Genomic DNA, 16711 nt, shown 5'->3' with positions numbered 1-16711 from the left:
TATTATTTTGACACTTCTGAGATTTGCCTACATATCTGCCCTTCTATCTCCCTGACTGTTTGGGGGTCTATAGTACACTCCCAACAATGTGATTGCCCACTTTTCATTTTTAAGTTCTACCTATGTAGCCTGATTTAACAGCAGCTCACACTTACACTGAAGATGTTCAAGGTAAAATACTGTCTTTCCCTTTTACCGTATTCCAGTGCCATGCCGGGGTATACAATTCCGTTCGCATAGATTTAAGCAAAAATAAATTCTAAGATACCGCAAGATTCCCCACACCTTTTAAAGCACTTCTCACACTCTGGTGATTTAAAAGGTCTCTTGTCAGTGTGAATGCGCTAGTCTCTCAGCAGGTGGGATGATGTCCTGAACCTCTTACCACACTGTGAGCAACTGAACAGCCTCTCGCCAGTGTGAATTCAATGTGTTTCAGCAGGTCAGTACAAAGAGACAAATATTTCTCTTGGTTTGAGTTTGCTGTGTGTAAATCCTCCCCTTCTAACCCCCTGTAAAAGGAGTTTCCAAACACTCGGTGTAAACTGGGCTCCGGGAGTTTCAAATCCGGGTTTGGAGTCCTACACCGGGTGTTTGTGAACCCTCCCAGTCCACCCTCCGGCTCCATTCCTCTCCTGCACTCGGCCCTTTCTCACCCGCTGGACTTTAAATTCCACCACAACAAAAACAAAAATACCTGGAAAAACTCAGCAGGTCTGACAGCATCTGCTGAGAGGAAACAGTTAACGTTTCGAGTCCATATGACTCTTCAACAGAACTAAGTAAAAATAGGAAAAGTGAAATATAAGCTAGTTTCCGGGGCGGGGGGCGGGGACAAGTAGAGCTGGATATAGGGCCAGTGATAGGTGGAGATAACCAAAAGATGTCACAGACAGAAGGAAAAGAGGTGTTGAAGGTGGTGATATTATCTAAGGAATGTGCTAATTAAGGGTAGAAAGCCGGACGAGCAAGGTACAGATAGACCTAGTGGGGGTGGGGTGGAGGGAAGGAATTGAAAAAGGCTAAAAGGTAGAGATAAAACAATGGATGGAAATACATTTAAAAATAATGGAAATAGGTGGGAAAAGAAAAATCTATATCAATTATTGGGAAAAAAATTCCACAGCCTTCGTCCCGGTCCCCCGCCCACACTGCGCATGCTCTGCTCCCAGCAGGCTCCGCCCCTCTCACTCCGATTGGCTGGAGGACCTGCTGCTCCCGTTCGGTCATCCAACCCCGCCCCTTCTTCCTATTGGTCCGGAGCTGCCGCCAGTCATTTGGAGTCGGAACATGCGCAGTCCGTGGAGACAGACGGTAAGTGAACTCGAGTGAGCGGATTTAAAATGCGGGTATAACAAAGACCGAGTGCGGATGCAGAACCGAAAATAAACCCGTGAACGGAGATAGGGCTGACGGGTGAATTTGGAAGCTTCATAAACTCACGGTGTCGGCCCCAAACCCTCAATAAGGAGCCGCCGGTCCCGGGTTTGCTCGGCGCTACGGTAGAAAGGCCCGAGTTAACGGCCGCCATCTTTATAGGGACAATGTGAGGATGGGCGCATGCGCGGCCATCTTGATGGGTCAATGTGCTACAGGGCGCATGCGCGGCCGCGATCCTCACGGCGACAATGAGCAACAGCCCGAGGGAGACGTTCATAAAATGTGTGTTCACCAGGAGTTTTAGATCAGCAACAATAGAATTATAAACCCACAGTCACTCAGCAGTACAGAATTTAAGTATTGCTGAAAAAGGGAGACATATTGCTGATATTTCATGTTGCACTCATCCGGACAGATGCAAAAAAAACAAATTTCTCAGCGGACAACAATTTATGCTGCACGAGGAAAGGGTGTTGACTGTTTGGCCAGTCAGCTCTGATTGGTCAAAGCATTGCCACGGAGAATGCACCAAAGAGCTATCATGCTCCATGCTTTTGTTTAATTCAACAAACGGCCCCATCCCTGGACATGCCTCTTCTGTCTGCAGTGGACAGTTCCCTGTGTATGAATATATGTAGCTTCTAGCAAGCATAAGTGAGCCACATTATGAGCCCGACTGATAATCTTTGAAATTTGATGTTCTTGCGTCTGTCCTGATGAGTACAAGATAAAAGATTTTGACAGAATGTCTCTTTTTTTAGCAATACTCAAGTGTCTTAAAGGGGGAAAATGTGATCGACAGAGGGAGTCATGCAGGTAGAGAATTTCAAAGTTTGGGAATGAGTGAACTTAAGGCAAGGTCATTAACGCTGGAGCGATTAAAATGGAGAATGTACAAGATTCCAGAAATCGAGCAGTGCAGATATCTCAGAGGGTTGTGGGGCTGGAGGAGATTACAGAGATAAGGAAGGGTGAGGCCATGGAGGGATTTGAAAACAAGGATGAGAATTTTAAAATCAAGCTGTTGCTTGACCGGGAGCCAAGGCAGGTCAGGAAGCAAATGTGTGACAGAGGAACAGGACTTGCTACAAGTGAAGAAATGGACAGCAGACTTTTGGATGGCTTCATGTTTACAGAGAGTAGAATGTGGGAGACCAGCCAGGAGTGTGTTGGGATAGTCGTTCAAGTCTGGAGGTAACAACGGCAGCGATGAGGGTTTCAGCAGCAGATGCACTGAGACAGGGTGAGGGCAGGTAATGTTACAGAGGTGGAAACAGGCGATTTTAGTGATGGCACAGATATGAGGTCAGAATCTGATCTCAAGATCAAATGTAACACCGAGTTTATGAACAGCCTGGTTTAATCTCAGACTGTTCCCAGGGAGAAGGATGGAGTTGGTATCTAGGGAATGGAGATTGGAGCAGAGACTGAAAACAGTGTCTTCAGTCTTCTCAGTGTTTAATTGGAGTTAATTAGTCATCAGGAAGAGAAGCAGGAACCGGAATAGACCATGAGACTGATCCCAGGTTTAACTTTGTTAGAGAGGGAGAGAAGGAAGGAAGGAAATCCTGGGAGGTTTGGAGAAACCACCTTCATAATCGCTCATTAAATCTCCACACAGTAAGTTTTGGACACAAGGTTAATGTCTGCTATTCTGTATGGTAGGTCAGGGGGTTTCAGATTAATGTTTTGTCACGAGTAATGACTCAAGTGAATGATGAAACATATTGTTATCTTCAGTTGGACAAATTTGTTAAAAAGATACTGGAAGAATTATCCAAAACTCTGTTTGGCTTCAGCACAGGGAGGAGGGAGAGTGTGTGGGACAGGGATTTGCAGCTTTGGGAGAAGAAGACAGGAAATAATGTTCCATAGAAATGAGAATTGTCTGCTCTGAATTTCTATCCTGTTCTTACAGCGATCACTTTTGTAAACTCCTTTTACAGGGTATCGGAAGGGGAGGATTTCCAGAGGGGGAACTCAAACCAAACATCACATCAAGATCTGACAGAGTCACTTGATTCATAAGAACCTGAGTAGCATTGGTCTTTGAATGTGGAAGTAGAAATGTTTGTTCTTTCTGTGGGAAAAGATTTCAAACATCAGTGTGACCTGAAAAGCACCGAGACACACACACACCCGAATGAGAGTGTTCCAGTGAACTGACTGTGGAAAGAGCTTTAACCAGTTACACAGCCTGAAATAACATCACACCATTCACAGCAGGGGGAAATTGTACACGTGTTCTATGTGTGGACAAGGATTCAACTGATCATCAAACCTGGAGAGACACAGGGACACTTGAACCATGGAGAAACCGTGGAAATATAAGGACTCTGGGAAAGGATTCAATTACCCATCCCTGCTGGAAATCCATCGACGCAGTCACACCGGGGAAAGGCTGTTCACCTGCTCTGAGTGTGGGAAGGGATTCACTCAGTCATCTGACCTGCTGAGACACCGGTGAGTTCACACTGAGGAAAAACCATTTACCTGCTCCGAGTGTGGGAAGGGATTCACTCAGTTATCCAGCCTGCTGATACACCAGCAGCTACACACTGGAGAGAGGCCGTTCACCTGCTCCGAGTGTGGGAAGGGTTTCACTCAGTCATCCCAACTGCTGTTACACCAGTGGTTTCACAATGGGGAGAGGCCATTCACCTGCTCTGAGTGTGCGAAGGATTTCACTCAGTCATCCCACTTGCGAATACATCAGCGAATTCACACTGAAGAGAGACCATAAGAACATATGGAATAGGAACGGGAGCAGACCATTTGGTCTCTCAAGCTTGCTGTGCCATTTAATAAGATCATGGCTGATCTTCTTGTGTTTGAATTTCCACATTCCCATCTAACCTCGATAACCTTTGATTCCCTTGCCTAACAATAATAAATCTACCTGTGCCTTAAAAATATTCAATGATCGCGCCTCCACCGCCTTATGAGGCAGAGAGTTCCAAAGTCACACAATCCTCTGAGAGAAAAAATTCTCCTAATCTCTGTCCGAAAAGGGCAACCCCCTAATTTTGAAACAGAGCCCCTTAGTTCTGGACTCACCCACAAGAGGAAACATCCTTTCGACGTCCACCTTGTCAAGGCCATTCAGGATCTTGTATACTTCAATCAAATCACCTCTCACTCTTCTAAACTCCAGTGGAAACAAGCCCAGTCTATCCAATCTTTCCTCATAAGACAGCCCGCTCATTCCAGATATCAATCTAGTGAACATCCTTTGAACCGCCTCCAATGCATTTATATCCTTCCTTAAATAAGGAGACCAAAACTGCACACAGTATTCAAGGTGCCGTCCTGTATAACTGAAGCATAACATCCTTACTTTTATGTTCAACCCCTCTCGTAACAAAGGATAGCATTCCATTAGCCTTCTTAATTACTTGCTGTACCTGCATACAAATTTTTTGAGACTCATTTACTCGAACACCTAGGTCCCTCTGCACCTCAGAATTATGCAGCCATTCTCCATTTAAGCAATACTCTGCTTTTTTGTTCTTGCTGCAAAAGTGACCAACTTCACATTTTGCCACATTTCACCCCATTTGCCAGATCTTTGGCCACTCATTCAACCTATCTACATCCATCTGCAACCTCCTCATGTCCTCTTCACAACATACTTTCCTACCTATCTTTGTGCCATCTGCCAATTTAGCGACCATGTCTTCACTCCCCTCATCTAAGTCATTGATGTAAATCATAAAAAGTTGAGGCCCCAGCACAGACCCCTGTGGGACTCCACTCGTCACATCCTGCCAATCAGAAAAAGACCCATTTACACATACTCTCTGCTTTCTGCCAGCCAGCCAATCTCCTATCCATGCTAATAAGTTACCCCCTACACCATGCGCTTTTATTTTGCAAAACAATCTTTGATGTGGCAGCTTCTCAAATGCCTTCTGGAAATCCAAGTACAGTACATCTATAGGCTCCCCTTTATCCATTGCGCTTGTAACTCCTTCATAAAATTCCAATCATTTGGTTAAACAGGATTTTCCTTTCACAAAACCATGATGACTCTTCCCGATTGCCTTGAGCTCTTCTAAGTGCCCAGCTATAACCTCCTTAATGAATGATTCTGATAACTTCCCCACGACAGACGTCAAGCTAACTGGCCTATAGTTTCCTGTTTCCTGCCTCCCTCCCTTCTTGAATAGAGGGGTTATATTTGCTACTTTCCAATCTGACGGAACCTTTCCAGAATTGAGCGAATTTTGGAAAATTAACACCAGCGCACCGACTACCGCATTAGCCGCCTCTTTTAAGACCCAAGGATGTAGTTCATTGGGTCCCAGAGACTTGACATCAGCAGCTCCTTCAATTTGCTCAGTAACATTTCCCCAGTGATTTCAATTTCACCAATTTCCTTTCTCCTGTCACCTTCTGATTTGCAGCTATTACTTGAATGTTTTTTGTATCCTTTATATTGAACACAGAAGCAAAATATTATTCATTTCTTCCACCATTTCCTTATCTACTATTCACTTCCCACTGTCACCCTCTAGAGGACCAACACTCACTTTGCTCACTCTTTTCCTTTTTAAGCACCTGTAGAAATACTTGCTATCCATTTTTATATTTCTAGCAAACTTCCTCTCACACTCTAATTTCTTTCTCCTGATTAACCTTTTAGCCATTTTCGACTGTTCTTTATATTCAGTCCAATCATCTGTCCTGCTGCTCATCTTTGCGGAGTTGTATGCTTTTTTCCTTAAGTGATGCTTTCTTTAACTTCTTTAGTTAACCACAGATGGTGGGTCCTCCCCTTATAATTTTTCTTTATGGTCAGGATGTACTCATTCTGAATACTTTGAAATATCCCCTTAAATGTCTGCCACTGCTTCTCTATTCATCTATCCTCTAGGCTAGTTTCCCAGTTCACTTCAGCTAGCTCAGTTTTCATCCCCACATAGTTGCCCTTACTTAAGTTTAAGATACTAGTCTTTGACCCACTCTTCTCCCTTTCAAAATGGATGTAAAATTCAACCATATTATGCTCGCTGCTACCTAGCAGTGCCCTTACTCTGAGGTCATTAATTAATCCTGTTACATTACACAATACCAAGTCAAATATAACCTGCTCTCTGATTGGCTCCTGAACATGCTGCTCTAAGAAACTATCTCAAAAGCATTCTAAGAACTCCTCATCCAGGCTATTACTGCCAATCTGATTTTTCCAGTTAATGTGTAGATTAAAATCACCCATGATTATTGCCGTCCCTTTATCACAAGCACACAATATTTTCTCTTGAATACTTTCCTACACTATGGCTGCTGTTAGGGGCCCATCAACCACTCCCACTAATGACTATTTTTCCCCTACTATTCCTCATCTCCATCCAAACCGATTCTACATCCTGATCTCCTGATCCAAGGTCATCTCTAACCATTGCACCAATGCCCTATTTAATTAACAATGCAACCCCTCCACCTTTACCTAGCTTCCTATTCTCCTTGAATGTCATGTACCCCTCAATATTAAGGACCCAATCTTAGTTGTCCTGCAGCCACGTCTCCATAATTACTATCAGATCATATTTATTTACTTCTGTGTGAGTCATCAATTCATTTACTTTGTTTTGAATGCTATGTGCATTCAGATAGAGAGCCTTCAGTCTTGTCTTTTTGTTACCGTTGTAACATCTAGTCTTGACTGTTGATTTATTCTTAGGCTTTTTCTCTCAGTCCTTTCCTGCCATTCTCTGACCATCATTTCTCATATTACTATTTTGCTCTCCTGTCTTGAATCTACACCTTGAATTGCTACCTCTACCCAAGCTTGATCCCTCACTGCTCTCATTTAGTTTAAAGCCCTCTCTACTTCCCTAGCTATGCGATTTGTGAGGACACTCATCCCAGCATGGTTCAGGTGTAAACCGTCCCAATGGTACAGCCCCCACTGTCCCCAGCACTGATACCAGTGCCCACAAACCGGAACCCACTTCTCCCACACCAATCTTTGAGCCACGCATTGGTCTCGCTAATCTTATTTGCCCGATGCCAATTTGCACGTGGCTCAGGTAATAATCCAGAGATTATTACCTTTGAGTTTCTGATACATAATTTGGTACCTATACTGACTTTACAGAACCTCTTTCCTAGTTCTACCTATGTCATTGGTACGTACATGGACCACGACAACTGGATTCTCTCCCTCATTGCAAGTCCCTCTCCAGCCCTGAGCAGATGTCCCAAACCCTGGCACTGGGCAGGCAACATAGCCATCTGGACTCTCACTTTTTGCTGCAGAAAACAGTGTCAATGCCCTCACTATACTATCCCTTACTACCACTACATTCCTTTTTGCTCCCCCTGCGTGAATGGCTTCCTGTACCACAGTGTCATGGCCAGCCAGCTCGTCCACCTTGCACATTTCGCTTTCATCCACACAGGTTGTGAGCACCTCAAACCTGTTTGACACTTGCAAAGTCTGAGGCTCCTCCACTACTGCCTGCTCAGTCCCATTACCTGCCTCACTGACAGTCACATCCTCCTGTCCCTCACTGCTGATCAAACAGATGACCCTCTTCTAAGAGGTGTGACTGTCTTCTGGAACAAAGTATGCAGGTATTTCTCCACGTCCCTTATGTTGCACAGTGTCTGCATTTCGGTTTCCAGATCAATAATCCTGATCCAGAATTCCTCAGGCTGCTTACACTTCCTGCAAACGTGTTTGTCATGGATTCCCTTGGCATCCAAAAGCTCCCACATCTCACAGCTGCAACATAACCCCTGTCCTACCATTCTAACTTATGTTATTTAGTTAATTTACTTTAATTACTTTCTTCCTATGTATGCTACAATTTACTGTGTTTACTGAATGCTAGTACCACTGACTACTAAAGATTATATGCTTCTTAACTACAAGGGATGTGTATTAGATGTTTATTTAAATAACTCTATTTTACTGCTTGTTTAAAATCTTTGTTGTTTTATTTGAATTTTAAAGTTTTCAAATTTTGGTTTATTATTGTAAAGTTATTTTTATTTATAGATCTACCTGAACTCGCCTGTCCTAAGCTGGTTTCTCACACACTGTCCCTTCGACTGAACACTTACCGACCAATCAACGTACCAGCTTCCTGTGACATCACAGTTGCCTCTTTCCCCCCTCTCCTGCTGCCTCACAGCAGCTGCAACAGTGAAACAGCCCATTCCTCACTCAAATCCCCCGTCTGTGTTTATAGACGTTCCTCACTCAAATCCCCGGTCTGTATTTATAGACGTTCCTCACTCAAATCCCCAATCTGTATTTATAGGCGTTCCTCACTCAAATCCCCCAGCTGTATTTATAGACGTTCCTCACTCAAATACCCCGTCTGTATTTATAGACACTCCTCACTCAAATCCCCCATCTGTATTTACAGACGTTCCTCACTCAAATACCCCATCTGTATTTATAGGCGTTCCTCACTCAAATACCCTGTCTGTATTTATAGGCGTTCCTCACTGAAATCCTCACTCTGTATTTATACACATTCCTCACTCAAATCCTCACCCTGTATTTATAGACGTTCCTCACTCAAATACCCCGTCTGTATTTATAGGCGTTCCTCACTCAAATTCCTGGTCTGTATTTGTAGGTGTTGCTCAGCTCCCCACTGTCTCCTGCAGGTCCGCTAAGCTCTGACTCCCAGCAAGGTAGGCCTCACTCGAATCCCCGTAATATATTTATCGGCACTTCTCAGCTCCCAAGTATCTCCCACGGGTCCGTCCACTCCAACTCCCAGCAAGGTAGAGGGATGGAGCAAGTGGCTATGGAGTGGAGTTTGTAGCGGGGACTGAAGACAATGGCTTCAGTCTTCCCAATATTTAAATAGAGGAAATTTCTGTTCATCCAGTACTGAATGTCAGACAAGTCAGGACGGTGTGTAACTTGGAGGGGAACTTGGAGGTGATGGTGTTCACATACACCTGTTACCCTGGTCCTTCCAGGGATGGAGATTTAGAGTTTATCCCTCTGCTTTATCCAGTGCCTCGCCCACCTCGCTCTCTTATTTGCTCCGATGGAGTCCAGAGTGTTGTGTAGACCCAGACCGGGTGGCACGTTCCCTTCCCTGAAGGACATTAGCGAACCAGTTGGGTTTTTATGACAATCCAGCAGTTTTCATGGTCACTTTTTCCTCGTGCCGGCCCCACAAATTCCCAGATTCATTCAGCTCAATTTCACAACCTGCCTTTGTGTTTTTGTGGGTTCTCTCTCACTCCCTTTTTTCTGTTTTAAATCAGTTTCACAGGGTATTAGAAGGGGAGGATTTTAATTTGGGGAAGTGAAACAAAACATCACATCAGGATCTGATGGACTCACCCAATTTGTCGTAACCTGAATATCATCGGATTTTGAACATGGAAGGACAAAGCACCGTTCACAGTGGGGAGAAACCGTACACGTGTTCTGTGTGTAGAGGAGGCTTTAGCGAATCATCTGGCCTGTCAAACCATAAATACAGCCACAATGGGGAGAAGCTGTGGAAATGTGCAGATTGCAGGAAGGGATTCACTTATACAGTTCAGCTGGAAACTCATCAGGACAGTCACACTGGGGAGAGGCTGTTCACCTGCCCAGAGTGTGGGTAGGGATTCATTAATTCATCCAATCTGCTCACAGACCAACGAGTTCACACTGGGGAGAGACCATTCACTTGCTCCTTTTGTGGGAAAGGATTCACTCAGTCATCCAGCCTGGTGATACACCAGCGGGTTCACACTGGGGAAAAGCTGTTCTCCTGCTCCGAGTGTGAGACTGGATTTACTGATTGATCCAACCTGCTGGCGCACCAGCGTGTTCACACTGACGAGAGACCGTTCAGGTGCTCTCACTGTGGGACTGGGTTCAGGCGTTTATCTGAACTCACCATACACCAGCACACTCAAACTGGGGAGAGGCCATTCACCTGTACAGAGTGTGGGAAGGGATTCATTCAGTTATCCACCCTGCTGAGACACCAGCGAATTCTCATGGGGAGAAGTTGTTCAGCTGCTCTGAGTGTGGGAAGAGATTTACTCAGTCATCCCACCAACAGACACATCAACAAATTCATATTGACGAGTGGCCTTTTAAATGCCCAGACTGCGAGAAGTGCTTTAAAAGTTCTGGGTAACTGGTGTCCCACACTGATGAGGGATCGTTCAGGTGCTTTCACTGTGGGACTGGGTTCAGGCTATCATCTCAACTCACTGTACACCAGCGAGTTCACACTGGGGAGTGGCCGTTCAGATGCTCCAAGTGTGGGAAAGGATTCACTGAGTCATCCCACCTGCTGACGCACCAGCGAGTTCACACTGGGGAGAGACTGTTCACCTGCTCTGAGTGAATCCCTTCCAACATTCGGTCAGCTAACCGGGTGAAAAACCAGTGTTTTCATAAGTAACTGCAGTGATTGGATTTTGCTGTTAGTTACATCCAGGACATGTTCATTGCGGTCTGTTTCTGCTGATGTTAATAAACCCCAGCCCTGTCACTCTGGTTAATATTCTGTATAAAAATCAAATACATCAGTTCTGTATTAAACACAGTGCGTTGAGTATTTTTAATATCTCGAACACAACTTAGTTCCTTTGAAGCACTTTCCCTCTCCTTCAAATCTGCCATCATCACTCCCTCCTCAATAAAACCAATCCTTGACCCAAATGCCCTTGCAAACTATCTCCCCATTTCTCTCCACCCTTTTCTCTCCGAAGTCCTGGTCACCTCCAAAATCCATGCCAATCTTTCTTGAAACTCCATGGTTCAATCCCATCAATCTCAAGGATTGAGAGTTTTCAGTGTGGGACAGAAGTGAAATGGGTCAACAGAGGAACAACACATTTCCAATCAGAGCAGAAATAAATGACAGACACAGAATGACTCTCCCACCTTTAGTTTCTTTACTAATTCCATCACCATCGCTTTTCCCTTACATCCTCATCCCTTTTGTTATTTATTCTCTCCTGTCTTCCATTTGATCAGAAACCTTCTCTTCTGTTCTCTCCCCTTTCCCGCTTCCCTGTCTGTGAACTTTCTGAAAATCTGTAACATCTAAGTTGTTTCCAGTTCTGATGAAAGTTCAGCAGCCTGAAACGTTAACTGTTTCTCCCTGCACAGACTCAGCCTGACCTGCTGAGTATTTCCAGCATTTTCTGGTTGAGAATGAGAGTGACACATGTGTGGCCATTTCCCCTCTATACAGAATGTGTGACACTGATTTCCCGAGTGCAGTGGTCATTATGTTAAAGACAAAATACTGTGGATGCTGGAAACCTGAAACAAAAACAAAAAATGCTGGAAAAACTCAGCAGGTCTGGCAGCATCTGTGGAGAGAAAGACAGTTAACGTTTCGAGTCCGTATGACTCGAAACTCAGCTCTGAGGAAGAGTCACACGGACTCGAAATGATAACTCTGTCTTTCTCTCCACAGGGGTTGTCAGGCCTGCTGTGTTTTTCCAGTATTTTTTTTTGTTTTTGTTGTGCTGTGGTCGTTGTGTTTGCTTGAAACGTGATATTACCCAGTTATAAGACCATAAGACATCGGAGCAGAAATTAGGCCATTCGGCCCATCGTGTCTGCTCCGCCATTTAATCATGGCTGATAAGTTTCTCAATCCCATTCTCCCGCCTTCTCCCCGTAACCTTTGATCCCCTTACCAACCAAGAACCTATCTATCTCAGTCTTAAATACACTCAATGACCTGGCTTCCACAACCTTCTGTGGCAAATAATTCCATAGATTCACCACTCTCTGGCTAAACAAGTTTCTCCTCATCTTTGTTCAAAAAGGTCTTCCCTTTACTCTGAGGCTGTGCCCTCGGGTCCTAGTCTCTCCTACTAATGGAAACATCTTCCCACGTCCACACTATCCAGGCCTTTCAGTATTCTGTAAGTTTCAATCAGATCCCCCCTCATCCTTCTAAACTCCATCGAGTATAGACCCAGAGTCCTCAAATGTTAAGCCTTTCATTCCTGGGATCATTCTCGTGAACCTCCTCTGGACCCTCTCCAGGGCCAGCACACCCTTCCTGAGATACGGGGCCCAAAATTGCTCACAATATTCTAAACGTGGTCTGACCAGAGCCTTATAAAGCCTCAGCAGCACATTGCTGCTCTTCTATTCTAGTCCTCTCGAAATAAATGCCAACATTGCATTTGCCTTCCTAACTACTGACTCAACCTGCAAGTTAACCTGAAGAGAATCCTGGACTAGGACTCCCAAGTCCCTTTGCACTCCAGATTTCTGAATTCTCTCCCCATTTAGAAAATAGTCTATGCCTCTATTCTTCCTACCAAAGTGCATGACCTCACACTTCCCCACATTGTATTCCATCTGCCACTTCTTTGCCCAATCTCTGAACCTGTCCAAAGCCTTCTGCAGCCTCCCCGCCTCTTCAATACTCCCTGTCCCTCCACTTATTTTTGTATCATCTGCAAACTTAGTCAGGATGCCCTCAGTTCCTTCATCTAGATCATTAATGTATAAAGTGAAAAGTTGTGGTCCTAACACTGACCCCTGCAGAACTCCACTAGTCACCGGCCGCCATCCTGAGAAGGACCCTCTTATCCCCACTCTCTGCCTCCTGCCAGACAGCCAATCTTCCATCCATGCTAGTACCTTGCCTCTAACACCATGGGCTCTTATCTTACTGAGCAGCCTCCTGTGCAGCACCTTGTCAAAGACCTTCTGGAAGTCCAAGTAGGTAACATCCATTGGCTCTCTTTTGTCTAACCTACTCGTTACCTCCTCAAAGAATTCTAACAGATTTGTTAGGCATGACCTCCCCTTGATGAAACCATGCTGACTTTGCCCTATTTTGCCATGCACTTCCAAGTATTCTGAAATCTCATCCTTAATAATGGACTCTAAAATCTTACCAACGACCGAGGTCAGGCTAATCGGCCTGTAATTTCACGTCTTTTGCCTCACTCCCTTCTTAAACAGGGGGTTTACATTAGCGATTTTCCAGTCCTCTGGGACCCTCCCTGACTCGAGTGATTCCTGAATGATCACCACTAACGCCTTCACTATCTCTTCAGCTATCTCCTTCAGAACTCTGGGGTGTAATCCATCTGGTCCAGGTGATTTATCCACGTTCAGACCTTTCAGTTTTCCTAGCACCTTCTCCTTGGTAATGGCCACCATACTCAACTCTGCCCCCCGACTTTCTTGAACTTTGGGCATGTCACTCGTGTCTTCCATTGTGAAGACTGATGCAAAGTACCTATTCAGTTCCTCCGCCATTTCTTTGTTCCCCACTACTACTTGTCCAGTGTCATTTTCTAGCGGCCCAATGTCCACTTTTTCCTCTCTCTTACCCTTTATATATCTAAAAAAAACTCTTGCAATCTTCTTTTATATTACTGGCTAGTTTCCCCTCATATTTAATCTTCTCCCTCCTTATTTCTTTTTTAGTTGTCTACTGTTGGTCTTTGTAGGCTTCCCAATCCCCTGGTTTCCCACTGCTCTTCGCCGCGTTGTATGCTTTCTCTTTAGCTTTTATGCTGTCCCTGACTTCCCTTGTCAGCCATGGTTGCCTCGTCCTCCCTTTAGTATGCTTCTTCTTCCTGTGGATGAATTTTTGCTGTGTCTCCCAAATTACTCTCAGAAACTCCTGCCATTGCTGTTCCACTGTCTTTCCTGCTAGGCTCATCTCCCAGTAAATTCTGGCCAGCTCCTCCCTCATGCCTCTGTAGTTGCCTTTATTCAACTGTAATACCGTTACATCTGATTCCAGCTTTTTCCTCTCAAATTGCAGGGTAAATTCTATCATATTATGGTCACTTCCTCCTAAGGGTTCTTTCACCTTAAGCTCCCTTATCAAATCTGCCTCATTACACATCACTAAATCTAGAATTGCCTGTTCCCTAGTGGGCTCCACCACAAGCTGTTCGAAAAAGCCATCTCGTAGACATTCCACAAATTCCTTTTCTTGGGATCCACTACCAACCTGATTTTCCCAGTCTACCTGCATATTGAAATCCCCAATGATCACTGGAACCTTGCCTTTCTTACACACCTTTTCTATCTCCTGGTGTATCTTGTGCCCCACATCCTGACTACTGTTCGGAGGCCTGTACATAACTCCCATTATGGTTTTTTTACCTTTGGGTTCCTCAACTCTACCCACACAGATTCGACATCATCTGACCCTACGTCATTTCTTGCTATCGATTTAATTTCATTTCTTTCTAACAAAGCAACCCCACCCCCTCTGCCAACCTGCCTGTCTTTTCGATAGGATGTACATCCTTGGATATTTAGCTCCCAGTCCTGATCCCCTTGCAGCCATGTCTCCGTAATGCCCACCACATCATACCTGCCAATTTCAATCTGCGCCAAAAGCTCATATACCTTATTTTGCATACTGCGTGCATTCAGATACAACACCTTCAGTCCTGTATTTCCCGTCCCCTTTCTCATTGTCGTCCCTTTATCTGATGTGCTTGAAGTTAGATTCCTAGCCCTTTCGAAACACTCAGTCCTATTTTGTGTTCTGGAGACTTTAATAGCCTCTCCTGGGCTCTCCTTTCTTTTCAGTTTTTTCATAATTTTCCATGAAGTTGAATCCACCCCCCCACATGCTAACCAGCTGCTTTGTTTCCCATTAGTCATACTTCTTGGAGTTTTACCCTTCCCTCTCTCTCTCCCCCCCCCCCCCCCCCCCCCCCCACCTCACTTAGGTCTCACGTGGAAGGTTTACCCCTGAATTGTTTCGGGATGGAGGTGGTACAGTAGTAATATCAGTGAGAATTAATCCAGAGGCCCAGGCATAGGGCTTCAGATTCCACCACAAATTGAGATTTTGATTTTTCATTCTTCCATGGGATGCGGGCATCGCTGGCTCGGCCAATATATATCTTGCCCGTCATTAATTTTCCCTTGAGAAGATGTTGGTGAGCCTCTTCTTGAGTGACTGAAGTCTATGTGGTGCAGGTATACCCACAGTGCTGTTGAGGAGGGGCTGCCAGGATTTTGACCCAGTGACAGTGGAGGAACGGCGATACAATTCCAAGTCAGTCTTGGAGGGGAATTTGCCGGTGATTGTGTTCCTATCATCCTCTTCCCTTGTCCTTCGAGGTGGTAGAGGTCACGGGTTTGGAAGATGCTGTTGAATGCACCTTGGTGAATTGGGAATTGAATTAATAAATCTGGAATTGAAAGCTACTCTCAATAATGGTGAATTGAAGCTTTCTTCGATTGTCCTGAGAACCCACCTGGTTCACTAATATCCTTTCAGGACAGAAATGTGGCGTCCTTACCCAATCATGTGACTCCAGACCCACAGCAATGCGATTGACTCTTAGCTGCCCTCTGAAATAGCTGCGCAAGTCATCCCGTTCAAGGTTAATTAGGGATGGAGAACAAATGCTGCCCTTGACAGCGACACCAACATCCCATGAAAGATTTTTTTAAAGATGAGCAATTGCCATTTTGTTTCATTTCATGTCGAACAGAGTGACAGTAACTGCTGTCTCATTATTTAAAACCTCGATCTTTTACCTATTTAACCAGGTAACGTTAAGTGAGAGAAAACTGATTCACAGTGACCAGCATACTGCAGCTGCTGGAAATCCGAACTTAAAACAGAAAATATTGGGAACACTTAGCAATATCTATGGAAGTGAAAACAGAGTGAATGTTTCAGGTCATTGAACTTGAATCCAGTTATACAGTTCTGACGAAAGGTCACAGACCTGAAATATGAACTATGATTCTGTTTCCACGTTCATTAGCAGAAGTGATGAGAATTTCTGAATGTTCTGTTTTAATTTCAGATTTATAGCATCTGCAGTATTTTGATTTTCTATCAGTGTAAAGTGTTGAGAATCTGGTATCCCTTACCAGAATGGCTAGAGATCCATGTCTGAGCTGGAAACCCATGGGTAAAATCCCATTGCGAAAAGACAGTTCACCAGCTGAAGGTGGGCAGAAATTCACTCGGTCGTCCCATTTACTGAGACAGTCAAAATTAAGAGAGAATCATTCGGCTATTTCACATGTGAGGAGGGATTTACTCGGTTTCTCCATCTGTTAACACTCCAGCCTTAAAAGTTCAAAGCATTTTATCCACAAATGGTGCATTCTGGCAAGACACAGATTAGATTTTTCATATGGGGGAAAAAAATCACTTGTTCACCCCAGTTTCTGAGATTCCAGTGAGTTCACATCGAACTGTAAGGGTTTGTTCTGCTGTTAATTACACTCAGTACAAAACTGCTCGAGGGTTCGTGCACTTTGGTTGCTGCATCAATTTATTTAATAATTTTATATATTGGTCCTATGCCGCCAATCATAATCGGATCATATAACATAGTTTTCGATTGAACGGTGCTCTTGCTCGGCATTCGT

At 44.5% G+C, this 16711-nt stretch overlaps 1 protein-coding gene and 1 pseudogene across 1 annotated transcript in view; one reads left to right on the top strand and one right to left on the bottom strand.

Annotated features, from left to right (window-relative positions):
* Positions 1-16711, bottom strand: part of LOC144698069 (uncharacterized) — a 207830-nt gene that overhangs the window by 129532 nt on the left and 61587 nt on the right. The window contains 1 exon segment of the mRNA XM_078569995.1: positions 536-545. Coding sequence (XP_078426121.1) covers positions 536-545 — 10 coding nt within the window.
* LOC144697671 (uncharacterized) lies at positions 3689-16145 on the top strand (annotated as a pseudogene).

This window comes from Cetorhinus maximus, chromosome 23, assembly GCF_964194155.1.
Source record: "Cetorhinus maximus chromosome 23, sCetMax3.hap1.1, whole genome shotgun sequence".
Lineage (NCBI taxonomy): Eukaryota > Metazoa > Chordata > Chondrichthyes > Lamniformes > Cetorhinidae > Cetorhinus > Cetorhinus maximus.
This window is presented reverse-complemented; position numbering and strand designations above follow the sequence as displayed.